The sequence below is a fragment of the Morone saxatilis genome, unplaced genomic scaffold (assembly GCF_004916995.1).
Source record: "Morone saxatilis isolate NCDOM2014 unplaced genomic scaffold, NCSU_SB_2.0 Contig15, whole genome shotgun sequence".
Taxonomy (NCBI): domain Eukaryota; kingdom Metazoa; phylum Chordata; class Actinopteri; family Moronidae; genus Morone; species Morone saxatilis.
In genome coordinates, this window is record NW_023339707.1 from 26,310,886 (window position 1) to 26,325,200 (window position 14,315).

General features: G+C 42.5%; 2 protein-coding genes across 3 annotated transcripts; one reads left to right on the forward strand and one right to left on the reverse strand.

Moving 5' to 3' along the window:
* Window positions 1–111: 111 nt before the first annotated feature.
* On the forward strand, window positions 112–2,268 carry ndnl2 (necdin-like 2; the record flags this gene model as incomplete). Its single annotated transcript, XM_035657036.1, is given in 4 exon segments — window positions 112–154; window positions 230–292; window positions 1,061–1,175; window positions 1,813–2,268. Coding segments are annotated over 4 exon segments (317 nt in total), but the record flags the coding sequence as incomplete, so codon positions are not given.
* On the reverse strand, window positions 2,159–13,986 carry si:dkey-96f10.1 (6-phosphofructo-2-kinase/fructose-2,6-bisphosphatase). Of its 2 annotated transcripts, none has more exons than XM_035657035.1 (14): window positions 13,881–13,986; window positions 12,031–12,156; window positions 11,205–11,301; window positions 10,967–11,033; window positions 10,050–10,124; window positions 9,905–9,961; window positions 8,923–9,044; window positions 8,566–8,773; window positions 8,326–8,472; window positions 7,927–8,031; window positions 7,439–7,568; window positions 6,337–6,396; window positions 6,175–6,239; window positions 2,159–5,523 (listed from the first exon to the last, which is right to left on the reverse strand). In XM_035657035.1, exons 1-14 carry the CDS (start codon window positions 13,969–13,971, stop codon window positions 5,464–5,466), a joined length of 1,410 nt encoding a protein of 469 aa, XP_035512928.1. In that variant the 5' UTR covers window positions 13,972–13,986; the 3' UTR covers window positions 2,159–5,463. The 2 variants fall into 2 exon arrangements, with proteins under 2 accessions (XP_035512928.1, XP_035512927.1); XM_035657034.1 differs by having other exon boundaries at window positions 6,337–6,399.
* Window positions 13,987–14,315: the final 329 nt, after the last annotated feature.

Consider the following 14,315-nt stretch of genomic DNA (forward strand, 5'->3'; position numbering starts at 1 on the left):
TTTAGTAACTGATGGTCCCATTTAGAGTAAAACAGACCATAAAGCAGGGTATGCTTTAGGGCGGGGCTACCTTGTGATTGACAGCTCATTGTTTTGTGTTTTGTGCTGCAGACCTCATCTGGAACACTCTGAAGAAACTCCGCGTCGACCATGGGTACGTATTCATGACTTTGAGTGTTGTCTTTTGTTTCCGTTCACTGTGTTTATTCTGACGAAACAATCTCTGCAGAGAGAAACATGAAGAGTTCGGTGACGTGAAGAAGGTGGTCACAGACGAGTTTGTGCGACAGAGGTGAGAAAACTGACTCATCCTCAGCTGGATTACAGATTGCTCATTGACATGCTGTTTAAGGAATTTACTGTACATATAACCCCCCCCCCACCCCCCCGAAGGTGTGAATACTCACTCTCTCTCTCTCTGAGGTTGAAGCTTTCAGCCAGCTGATAGCTCAGTCATCTAATCCACAGATGTGTGATCAGAAGGTCACAGGTTCAAGCCCCACTGGGATCACTGTGTTACATTGTACTGGTGTGATCAGAGCCAGTGTCTGTCAGACCATAGACTCTGGTTTATACCACACCAAAGAGCAGCAGGAGACTGCAGGAAACCAGCCCTCTACAGCAGAGTGTCTGGACCAGCACAGCCTCCAAACATTAGCAATGCTTTTATTTCATCACAAAGGTTCCAACCCAGTCCTTCATATGCTCTCAAGCTCCAGTGTGTAACATTGAGGAGGATCTATTGTCAGAAATGGAAGAAAATATTCATAGCTATGTTTTCTTTAGTGTGTAAGGTAGGTGGCTGTGGATCGGGCCGTTTGCAGCTGCACTGCTAGATGCTGCTAAATCCGACACATTGGACCTGTTTTAAGTTAAAGTCTAAAGCTGTAATTGGGGTCAGCCTGTCTGCCCCTGTGCCTTTAAACTGCTGGTTGTGTGCTGCATTTATCTTTAGACGCTTTGCTTTAAATGTACACCAGTACGTTTCACATTAGGCTACCAATGATAATCGTATCGTGCGTCTGCCTGTCTGCCTGCCTGTCTGTCTGTCTGTCTGTAGGTACCTGGAGTATGCACGAATCCCTCACACGGAGCCAATCGAGCATGAGTTCCGATGGGGTCAACGTGCCGAGTTGGAAGTGTCAAAAGCCAAAATCCTCGAGTTCATGGGTCAGGTAAGTAACTGTGTGTTCGTCCGGGTTGCCACACATCCTGGAAAACCAGGAAATTTAGAGACTCCTTTTCCAGTCATGGGAACACCTGGAATTTAAATTAGTTTGAAACTCGACTGTTGGTGTGACAGTCCAGAGCTGGTTTACGTCGAATAGAAAGATTCTGCCTTTTAACTTCTGTTCCTGTGGAGCACAACGGACATGCAGCGTAGATCCACGTAGATTGATCATATGTAGATATGATCATATGAACATGCATATTAAGGATCAAATGTGTTGTTAAATACATGCACAGCGTTGTTAATTGTAGTTACAAACCCTTTCTATGTCTCATTTTAAAGGTTGTGTTTTTGTTTAGAAGTTTTATCTACAGATGCTGTAGGTTGCCTTCTAAAGGAGGCTGCCATGTTTCTACAGTAGCCCACAACGGACAAACCAACCTTTTAACGGGCAGATTTTCTGTAAAACAAAATATATTCTCCTTGATGGGCTGGGGCCAGATTAATGAGACTGAAGCTGAAAAATCATTGTGACAACAGAAAGCGAGCGAACGCTGATAAACAGAGTGGTAACAGAGTGTACCTGCCTGCTGTTTGTACTGCTGTTTGTACCTAATGAAGATGTTGTTGTTTGTGCTCAGCTCCATGAACAGGACCCTCAGACCTGGAGCCAGCAGTACAGAGAAGCTCACTCCGTCCCCAACTCGTCTCAGCCCAGCACCAGCAGCCAGAGATAATGCTCCAGTATCACCGTTTCCTTTTTATTTATTTTATCACTGCTTTGTTTCCTCTGAATGTGTTGTTGTATTCTTACTGTAGACTGCACTGTCAAACATAAAGCAGGGGACTCTTTTTAAACTGAACCATCAATTCAAACACTGGTTATAAAACATACATATTTGTATGTCAGTACATTTAGTTGAGTGTCATACATTCTTGATGTCTCTCTTAAATAAGTAAATAACATCTCATATCACACACAATTAGTCAGGTATCCATTTTCATTTTATTGCCTGGACTTTAACGTAACAGTTTATTTGCTCAAGTTCAGAAAATAAAATCTTTTCTAATCGATTAAACTTCAGTGATTGCATTGATTGACATTGTCTTTTCATTCATTCCTCTCACGTACTCGTTGCTGTTGGACAAGACGACGGTCCTGATTTAGTACCTCTGACATCCCAGTTGCTACATACTACAGAGCTCAGGACACACAGGCACAATTGCACATTTACACAGAAGAGAAGAGCAGTATGATGAAGCTGTGACCTCTTTAGAGACAGTTTGATCCGACCAAACAAAGCACAAGTTCACTGGTTTGACACTGGATTTGCTACCACTGACAGTAAGAACTGTGGTTTAAAGGGACGACTCGTTATCGTAGATAATAGTTTTCTGAACGTCACATTGTGTGGAAAGTAGTACATGCATTTATTTACACTGACGTGCTGGCATCCCTTTTTAAAAACAATAAAAACAAAAGATCCCCTGAGAAAATTGTATTCTCTATTGCTCCCCCAGGTGACAAAGTAACTGTAAATAAATACACACCAGCAGCCTGTATCGCAAACCGATTAGTGGCTCAGCCCATTATCTTTGGGTTTACTTCATTTTCTGGTATCAGGAAGCTGGTTCACTTTTAAATGCGACAGATCACCGCTGCTGCTCCTTAGCAGATTAACTTTAAATTAAAGCCCGTCAGCAGCCCGACTACTGAGCATCAGATAACTGGAAAAACTCGTTATTCCTCCAGAATCTGGACCAACAAGGGACAAAAGGCTGTTCATCCAACACCGAACTGTTCTGGCTCACACCTAGTTTTTAACCGCTTGGAGCATTTCAATCATAAACAAACTGATTCGGAACCTGAAAACCAAGAAATAGCAGGATTTTCACCAGAGTGGGCGTGTCATACTCTGCAGGTTGCTGTGCAGCGCCCTCTAGTGATGATACATCCGATTACAATGGTTCCTCTCAAAACTGGTGGAAACGCTGGCTGGTTCGTTAGATAGCACCAAGGTTCTGGGTCAAGAACGAGAGCCGATGTGTGTTCACCCTGGTTTAAAACCACTTTAAATACAGAATGAACAACTTTTACAGCTGCTTTTAAAAGTTAATTTAATGTCCGACGGTGTTGGTAGCTTTTAAACTTTAAAGACAAACATTTGACGACTTTCTGGTGATAATTGGAAATTTAAAAAGTATCCCAGTAAATTATAAATGCAGATAGACTTTATCAGACTTTTTTTCTTTTTGTGTATCACATTCGTAAAAGCACATGTTGATAATGTCAAATGTGTTGAATATGCTACAATAATTCCCACATTTATTTAGCCTTACTTTTAATATTTGGATATTATTATTATCTGTTTTTACAGCATCTTGTTCTTTTCCAGTTTTCTGATTATCTAATATTTCATTTTGCTGAATATCACTACTTCTATACTATAACATTTAATATTTATCTTAAGCACTCCACTTATGGTGTGATTTTACCTCTTAATTAAGACCTTTCTCTGTAAACCCAGAGTTAACAATCAGCTTCATGATACCAGTGATCCAGGCCGTCGGGCTCAGCGGAGCCGGGTAACCCATAGAGAGCCACACTAAGTCGAACTCGCTTTACGATACAGGCCCCGGATCTTGACCTTAAACCCCCCTTCAAGTAATCCTGATCCCAAAGCAGCTACACTAAACAACAAAAACAGCCAGTCATCTTTGAAATATTTTCATATTTAAAAAAACACTGACACCCTGCACCAGATCACCTTTTATATCTTATTAAAATGACCCATGTCAGTTAAAAATATACGACAGTACACACACTGTACAAGGACCTGCATCTGCGTCCAGTGTGTGTCAGTGCATGGAGCGTGCATAGAGTAATCATGTACAGTATATTTGACTAATGTGAGGCACATCATGGTATTGGGCAGTTTAAAGTGCCAAATGTCTCCTTTTACTCTCAAAGGATTGTGGGGTGTGTGGTTTGCACAATCTCTCTCTCTCTCTCTCTCTCTCTCCTGTGACAATACAACCACATCCACCCAAAAACCCAACTACCAGCGTCATTTGGATTCTCGTATGATGTACCTCTGAATGTGGAGACATGATACAAAATGACTCACTTATAGGCCGGGTTGAAGGAATAGTTCCACACTTTGCTTTCTTGTGGAGAGATGAAAAGATCGATACCACTCTTGTGTCTGTGCGGTAAATATGAATCTGGGAGGTAAGCTTAGCTTAGCAAAAAGACTGCAAATGGAGGGAAACAGCTAGCCTGGGTTCGTCCAGCAGTAACCTACCAGCACCTCTAAAGCTAACATGTACTGTCTTCTTGTTTTCTTTTAACTGGACAGAAACTAAAGTGCACAAGGGTTATGTGCTGGACTATTTCTTGGCCGGGATCAGTGACTTCCTGCAGTTGTTGTCACTATGAGTGACAACTCCAGTAGGGTTTAAACATGCATAGTTTTAAAAATACTTAAAAAAACAAAGAAAATTGTACTTCCTATTTCTCCCCCCCGGTGACGCTGATTAAAGATTCTTTTTGTTTTGACCACTAGCAGCGCTATAGAGCAATGTTTGTACATCCTGTTCTGCTGATCGACAGTTGGAAACCTTCTCGGCTGCATGAAAGTAACAAAAACTGCAGGTTTTAGAAGCGAGTCAATCTCCATAAAGGTCCCATATTAAAATGTCTCCTCGCTGTAGATTGCACACAGACATTAGTGAGAGTGGTTGATCTTCTCGTCTAAAAAAGTGTATTTCTAAAACTGTCAAACTATTCCTCAAAGTTTCATTCAGCATTGTTACAAAACTCTCCTTCCTTTTGTATGTGTTTGTATGTGTAAACCAGCCACTCAGAAACCCTATCTGCTTACTAGATGTCTGGATACTGGAGAGAACATGATGACACTGCAGGTTAATAACGGACTGTTTGGTTTTACATTGGTTAATGCATTAGTAGTAGGGAAGAGGACAAACATGACAATGTTCAAAAACATCCAAACAGTGATCCTGGCCAGTGTACAGCAGCAGTAGTTCATTTTTCACAGTAAAGGAAGCTTCTTCATCATCATCATCATCATCATCATCAGACATTTGGCCTGAGCCCTGCATTATAAAGTGCATTTACAATGGAAATGCCATTAGGAAAAAGGTCTCACTTTCATATATCATAAAGTTTGTCCGTTTCACAACAACGACCACGACAACAATGAACACTATGATTACTTAAATTAAAAAAAGGCCACTTTCCATGAAACCAGCTCCCTGTTGCGTCCCCTCCTCTAGATGTGGTCTGGGACCGTCTCTAAAGCCTCCGCCGGGTCTCTGTCCACGTCCACGTTCTGAGAAAGAGACAAACTCATGCTGTCTATCTGATGGCACTGTGTATTTTCTGAATGTGTCTGGAGAATCCAGAGAGGACTGTATGTTTGTCCCCTTACCCCCACTGTCAGTTTCAGTCCAAGCTCTAATCTGTAACATTTCCTCATTAAAATATCTATAAACTCTAAACCAATCTTATATATGTCATTGAGTTCTTCCATTATCCCAAATGTTTCCAACAATGTTCAAACTGTAACGCTGTGTTTCACCGCGTCACCTGTCGATGGCCGTCATGTCCCCTTTGTGCCTGCGTCAGCGTTGTGGTTGTCTGGCCAAAAGCTGTCATACATTGATTGTTTTTATCCAGCTAAAGCGCCCACATTTTACCATTATTATTATCACTATATATTACTATTTTGTGCTTTTTAACTCTAGATTTGAACCGGATGAAGGATTTTAGTCATCAGACGTCTGGATCTTAAGTTATCAGAGAAACAAGCTGAGCTTTTTTCTTTTCCTTGTGTCCTGCCGCTCTGACCCTATGATTGGTAGTTCTTGTTGTGGTTTCAAGCAGCCTGACGAGACGCTCTTTGGACACTACTCATATCTCAGAAAACTACCCCCCCTCCTCTACATACAAAAAAAAACTAAATAGATAAAATTGAATGTACCTCTGGTTTGTCTCTGTGTGTGTTAACAGCTTCAATGTTGAGGAAGACAGACTCCACTTTACAACCTGAGAGAGAAAAACAGCAACAAAGAGAGGTTGTGAGTCTGATAGAAAGGTTTAAGGAGTGACGGATGAGGACGTTAAAGGAAGGAGAGAGACTGACCGTAGGCGACTGGGGTGAGTTTCAGAACGGTGTGGAGAGGACACTTCAGGTAGGGCAGCTCTTCTGACACACAGGGACAAGGAAAAAAGTTATATTTGTTTTATTTCAACATGATTTCGACTGGAAAATACTTCCCTTCCCTGAAGCCCAAAGATTAGATTAGATAAAGACATGTGTCTTTAAAAAGTGTGAAAATCAGTTACGTCCAACGCAGAGCCTCCCCTAGTTTTTCTGTCGAGGCTCCATTTTGGCCATTGTACATCAATGATCTGTTTCAACAGTTTAAAGTGCGAGTGTGGGAGACTGCAAGGGCCAAAAATGGTGTACATGGGAATGGGACAGCACTTTGAGATGAAATTAATCTTAAGAAATTGTTTTATTAATTCTAGCACACCGTTATATTGCCAACATGTCTGATCTGTTTTATTATTTTATTAGTTTATCTTTACTGTTTACTGTTACTGTTAATAGTGAGGCAAGGAGACTCTTGCACAAATGACACCACAGACTGCCCCGATACAGGCACAAAGGGGTTCTACGTTCAGTCTGTGTTCCGTTACAGAGCACTCAGTTACAAACAGCAAAGAAACGTCAGTGGCTCCGAAAGAACAGTGTCATAATGTAAGTTCTGCTCCAAATAGCGGAAGCATCAGTGTGCCCCTGGCTGAGCAGTTCCCCAGCTCTCTTATGGCTTCAACAATGGGCGTCATCACATCCTGATTGGCCAAGAGGGGAACCACCAAGCTGCTCTCCATCATTAATAAGGAGTCAGTCCCCGCCCCCCTGTGCAACAGGTGATCTGAACGATCCTCTAACCAACCCAGGGGAACTGAATGGAATTAGTTCATTTGATTTACCCAAGTTACCTTAACAAATACATGACTTGATTGTACTCAAATCAAATATTTTATGTGCTTAAATTGTTTGACTTAATAAACAAACGGTTTAAGGCAATTGGTTTAGACTCATTTATCAGGTTTTACAGTGTACATTTGTAAAGAGAACCAATTAGGGACAGTTAGGAAACTGTGGCTCTGGAGATGAGCGTTATAAGGCGTGAAGCTCTGTGTAGTTTTATTGTATTTAATGTATTTTGGCTCACTAGCACTCTTGTCCAGGAAGTAGGCCAGCAGACATCTCATAACAGCCTGGTGACAGATGACCAAAACGTTCTCCTGCCTCTCCAGCTCCATGATGACCGGCTCCAGGCGCTGGACCAGGTCCTCATACGACTGGTGGACACACACAGAGGTGTACACGTTAAACTGGGAACACGCGAGTTCAGCTCAACTTAACTGCGCTTCCACCGAAAATACATCAAAGTGCTGAAATATCAGTCTATTTACAGAATTTTAATAATATCCTTTGAATCAGTAATCGAGTAACAGTTGCTGCTTTTCTATCTTTATAGATTAAATATAATTTAGCCTTGAGCAATTTGAAGGTTTCACCTTGGGCATTTTCACAATTTTCCGCCGTTGATTATTTGATTGAAATAAAAGAGAAAAATGAATTGATAATGAAGTGTGTCATGAGTTGAACAGACTAAGAAAGAAAGGGTGATGACACTCTCAGACTCCCTTTCCTCACCTCTCCTTTCGGGTAGCGGTAGCGGTACTTGTCTTGGTCCCTCAGTGCAAACTCCTCTGGGTAATTCTCCTGAATCTCCTCGTATGTCATGTCCTCACAAACCCCCTGAGGCAGCGAACAGAAAAACAGAGTCAAAAACACACAGCTCTCTTTCTCAGCCCGTCAGAGCAGGGTGTAAATAAAGATTTTACTGTGAAAAAATAAGACTCTATGGAGTTTGGTGTGGAAGATGAACATTTAGATTGAGTAGTCGATGTATTGTAAGTAGTGCTACATGTACACATACATATATTTGTATATATATATATTGCTTGCATTGAAACAATGCAAAGTAACCGGATGGGTTGTTCTGGGAGTACATGTTGTGGACACTGATATGATAATTCTTCCAACACTCACAGCGTCGATCTCATTGAGGGCCTTCCACTGTTCATACTGGACTCCCAGAGCCTCTGCAGTCTGGATGGTCCTCTTCATGTGGCTCGTCCACACCTTCAGGTCACTGATACACTGCCCACGCATGTACGTGCCCAGAGCACTGGCAAACTGACCGACACACAGAGGGCATGAGAATACGCACACACTCACACTCACACTCACACTCACACTCACACTCACACTCACACTCACACTCCTAACCTTTGCCCCACGAGGCGACAGCCCGGAGTCTCCCCCGATGCGACCCACGAGGTTGAGTTCGCTCTCTCCGTGGCGACACAGGTAGATGGACCTCGGGGTGACGTGGATGTTCATGAGGTAGTACACTATCCTGCTCTGGATGTGGTCCTGGACCCGGTTCACCAGGTATCTGCTGCCCACGTTGAAGATCTTGATGTACGATAAGTTCCTGCATGAAGACGAGAAGACGACTGAAAATCATCTCACGCAATCACAACAACAGTAGTATGAATAGTGTAGTTTTGTTCAATAAATCTGGTGTTTTCTTATTGTTAACATCCGGTGTGGATGTAAAGAGGACATTGTGGACGCAGTCACCTGTCCTTGTTGTCATCCAGTGGGACGTAGGTCAGCTTGTAACACTCGATCCTCTTCAGGAAGTCGGCCACAGCTTCCTCTTTGTCACAGTCTACATAGTCCGGGCTGCTCAGCTTCACTTGCTATTTTGAGAAAGAGAGAGTTTGAGAGCCATAAAAGTACAGCCTACGTCCTCATCTAATGTTCACCACCTTTTCCCAAGAGACCGGGTCGCAACCCAAACCTGGGTCACAGGAGATTTTATTTAGGTCACAAATTGCTTCCTCCTGCTAAATATACAAATTTCTTCTCATTTATAAAGTACTTAAAATGTGCACATTGTTTCACTGATAAAGGAAAAAACTTTAACTTTTCCTGAATATAAAACTCAGTAATATATAATAACAAATATAAAAATGACACAAGCAACATGTATTTTTCTCTCCATTTCAGCCTGCCATCCAGACTAAGACCAATGTTTTCTCTCCAAAAAAAGAGAAGCTTTTCCGAAGTGGTTTCCAGAGTGTATAAATCTTAAAGCTTGTACGGAGCAAACAGAAACTGCCCACTGAGGGTCGGGGGCATTGAAGGAAAATAACAGAAGCTGAAGACCCTTGGAGCTACACTTATTCTTTAAAGGTATAAAATGTAGTGAAGTCACTACACAGCAGACAAACAGACACACAGACTGAAATGAGCTGAACTGAAAATAGGGAAAAAAGGGAAGAGAAAGTAGAAAATTGATATCAGCAAGATAACTGTTTCCCCATATGTGCAAACAATCTTATTTTGGAACAAACGCCGTACCAGATCACGTGACCTGGCAGAATGTGACCGGTGCTCTGACCGGTCGTCCTCGGCTCAGTCTGTTCCACCAGTAACAAATAAGAACCACACTGGGTCTTGGCTCAGAACTGCTCTTGGCTCAAAGTACGTCTCTCACAGTGATCTTGGAACAACAACTTCCTGCACACACACACATACACACACACTCTTTACTTACTTTAATATTCTCAGCGATGATTTCTGGATCATCACATATCGACTCCACAAAGAAAACCTGCACAGGTGGGAAAAGACCAAGAGACATGTTGGAGCAGAGTTTAGATTTTTCAGGTGTGTAAAAGAGCAGAAAATAAACAACAAACCTTGTAACCGTTTTCCTTGGCGAAGCTGAGGATGACCTCTCTGCGCTCTGAGGTCGTGTTGGTGGCATCAAAAACCTTACAGAGACAAATGAGGTTAGTGACTGATTGCAGCACTGTCCAAATGTGGCAAACTAAATTCTTGTACATCAGGCTTGGAAAGATATACAACTACTGCATGTATGACAAAACAAATCTTATATATATAAAACGTTAAATATCAGAAACTGAGAAATAAAGCATTTCAAGTTATAAAGTTATGAAAGTTGAGAGTTTGATAGTATTACAGCAACAGCAATTGGATGTGCTTCCATTATCTGAGCTTTATTAAATTACTGATAATGCTGACCGGACATTTCTTGCTGTTGCTTCACATTAGTGTCTTTGAGTTCTATAAATAAAATGTATTATTATTAATATTACTATTAGAAGTCTTTTATTGTGAAGAAGACACAGGAAATGCGTGTGTTTGACACCACGGTTGAGGGGTTGGACCGTTTCCAGCAGCCTTAATAGAATAAACAGAAAGTCACAGAAATATTTACATCCTGTTAGATAGCTGCACAGAATAAATCTCCACTTATGCTGCTCATGGATAAATTCAGCTAGGATGACTAGCATAGCGTGTTGCTAGCATCAGTTATATCATAAATAGAGAGTATTTCTTCATAGAAAGAGCGAAGAACGCCACCGAAGGCTTTTTGTTTCCACTCTTCTCCCGACGGACTGCAGTAATAGTTTGGATGCTTTATGTGGTCCACTGATCTGATTGGTTGAAGGTTGCTCCTGATAGACGTGATAGACAGATGGTTCATCCAATCACCACTATTTGTTAAAAGTGCCTGCCCTTTTCCAAACAGTAGAACCAAGAAACGATCCGGCGCGGTCAGGTTAACTGACTTTGATGTTGGCAGACTCACCACAACCTGCCCCAGCTCTCTGTTGAAGTAATCACACACATCTTTCAGGGCAGTGATGGCACAGGCCCTGCACACGGAGATAGAAAAAAAACACATTAATAATGCAGAATACACGGTCTGATCTGGATTACAGTTACCCCCCCACACACACCGACACATATCTCATTCCCAGGAGAGGAGACATGTGCAGTCACACATTGTGGGCAGTGCGACCCTGTGAAGCTGAGAAGGTTCGTACTTGCGTATCTTCATGGCCTCTGCGTTGTCGGGTCTGAAGAACTCGAAGCTGTTGTAGGAACGTGTGGCATCTCTTCTGTACTGCCCAACATTGAACACTGCAAAACAAAGAGGAACGATGTTGCAGAGGCCTCTTCTGTATCAGGGATGATAAAAATCACCAGACTTTAAAAGGACCAGTGTGTAGGATTTAGTGACATCTAGTGGTGAAGTTGCAGATTGCAACCAAATGAATACAGCTCAGCCTTCCATGAGTGTAGGAGAAATAAGGATGCACAATATGATCAGCTGATTCCCATGGCTGCATAAGGTATGTGTCTCAGCTGTCCTGTCATTATCAGTTTCTACAATTCCAACACTGTTTAAGGACCCCAGTAGGCAAAATAATCAGATACACTCGGTGAAAATAACACATTTATATATAAAGTGAGCGTACCCAACATAAATGAGATCGCTTTATCCAATTTAAATTTTCTTTTGTCAGTTTTGTTTTATGCAAAAGCAGACTCGTAGGTACCTGTAGAACCCTTGAGAGGTCAGACGTCAAGGGTTCTCTTCTTTGTTCCATCGCCAAAATGTAACCTAACTTTGGAGCGTTATTTAACCCCATGGTTGGTACCAAAGGTAAAGGCCGGGTCATGTAGTTTAATATGACACCAGTGTCTTCAGTCTAGCTTTAAAATGGAGCCCACGACAGCCTACAGCCTTGTTAAAGATTAAGTATAATTGTGCAGTAAAACATCTTAACGTTAAGTGTGATCACATGATGGTTGAAGGTAGTGAGTGTAATGGGAGTTTCAGTGTAATGCTGTACTGTCATGTGATACCTTTAGTTGTAACGCCGATCCAGTTCAGGTATCTGGTGAGCTTTTTGGAGATGTAGGTCTTCCCTCTCGCCGGGAGTCCCACCATCACTATCATGGTCGGGGAGTTGGTGAACTGGGGCACCGACGCTGTAACACACACACACACACACACACACACAGTCGGAGGGTTAAAACAGACGCACGCACAAAGGTTAATGTAGAAGTGAAAACCTCAAAGCTGGGGAAGGAAAACCCGCTGCAGACAAAGTTAATTAGAAGTCTTAGAAGTCATTTGAGTCAGACCAGAGGACTCTTTAAAGGAACAGTTCAACATTTAGGGAAATATGTTTATTTCTTTCTTACTGAGAGTTAGACCATTTGGATGTCTGTACGGTAAATATAAAGCTACAGCCAGCAGCAGGATAGCTTAGCTTAGCTTAGCTTAGCACAAAGCCTGGAAACAGAGGGAAACTGCTAGCCTGGTTCTGTGCAAAGGAAACAAAATCCACCTACCAGTTCACTAACCTTTTATATTTACATAATGGATTCTTTCTCATATCGATTGTAAACTGAATATCTTTGGGACTTTGGGTCAAAACTATGACCACTTCTTGATGTTGAGTAATTTTTACTGTGTGTATGATGTAGTTGCATCCAATTTACAAAAAAATGGTCTTCATCAAGTCAGTAAAAACAACCAAAAAGGCAGTATTCCTGTACACATACGCCACCTTCAGCAGTGGCCTGTCTCACTCACAGATAAGGAGCTCTGGTGGCTCACATGTAAGGTTTTCATTCCACAAGCATTGCGATGAAATCTGTTGACAGCCGCCATTCCCAGCAAACACAGCGCGTTATGTTTACTTCCCGGCGCCCCTCGACCTCTCAGCAATCACACTGCTCTGAGAAACAGCAAAGCTACGCCCCCGCATCCAAAGTCAACATCTGCAGCAGCACCGCTACAGCAGAGGTTAAACTTCTTTATTATCCAGTATTTCTGTCTTCACCACCTGGTTACATATAAATATTGTGTCATATATCAGAACCCCCCCTGTTGTGCCGGCATTACATAAGGGGTATCGCTGACTGTAAGGCTGAGTCAGAGCTGAAAACTGAACTACAGTGAAGTCAGTGACACATCTGCATGTTGTAGCGTAAAGCTCACTTCACACCACTGATCATCAGCCACAGAGCGTATCACACATCAAACTGTCACCGACTGCACCGACACATTCTTCTCTGGAATTTCTTTTTGTCTGTTCAGCTCTTTGTTTCATCACTTTCATGGGAAATACCATTTACAGTCTACCCCGGTAATATTTAAGCTTTTATCAATATAAGCTGGAACTATTGGTTGATTATTGTGAGAATCGATTCATTGTTTAAGTGTAAAACTGCACTGGCTCCAACATACATTCTAGTTTTCTTCTAAAACTAGTAAAGTGAAGTTGGAGGAAGAAGAAGAAACACAGATTTTTCAGCAGAGGGGGGGAAATGTCTTCCACACTTCTATGTGATAAAGAAAATAATGAAGTTCCAGCACTACTGTTGCATCAGAGAGATGCCTAAAGAGAGCATAACAACTGACGCTGAATAATGTTAAAGTGTTGGAGCCTGTCAGGTTAGATAATCCCGAGGGTGCACGTGCTCCCACAGTGAACCTTTGGGGTGAACGGCCCTGCGGTCTCTCACAGACGGACGCCGAGCTCCGCAGAACAAATCCTCTGAAGCCACACAAACCAACAGTTTGATGAGTGAACTCTCAGAATCTGTCTGACACCTCCCCCGAGGCACGAGTATCAACCTGTCTAACTGAAGGAGACACAGCAGCGCGGTGTCCATGTGCGTCAGGTGTGTGTGTGTGTACTCACAGCCTCTGCGTTGGCTCAGCCTGCCTTTCATCCATGGCACCCAGGTCTTCTCCAGAGGATTCTGAGTGAGCTTTCTTTGTGTCTCTGACATGGCTCCAACAGCCAGGTGAGTGTGTGTGTGTATGAAACCTCTGTACAGTGTGTGTGTGTGTGTGTGTGTGTGTGTGTGTTTGACAGGAGGCTGAAATAAAGAGGAGCCCTCCAGGTGAGCAAACAGATTTTGAACCTTCTCACACGATGTTAAAGGGGGAGGAGTCTGAGCCACTCGGCACACCTGCTTGGCTCCTTGCAGAGGATGGAGTGCCTCTGATTGGTCGGATGACCTGTCAGTCCACCAATCACCAAGTGCAACTCTAAACTTTGCCCCGGCACACAGGAAGTGGTATAGCGTGACAAACCAGTCCGAAGCATGCTGGCCGGCTCTTTGAGGATTTA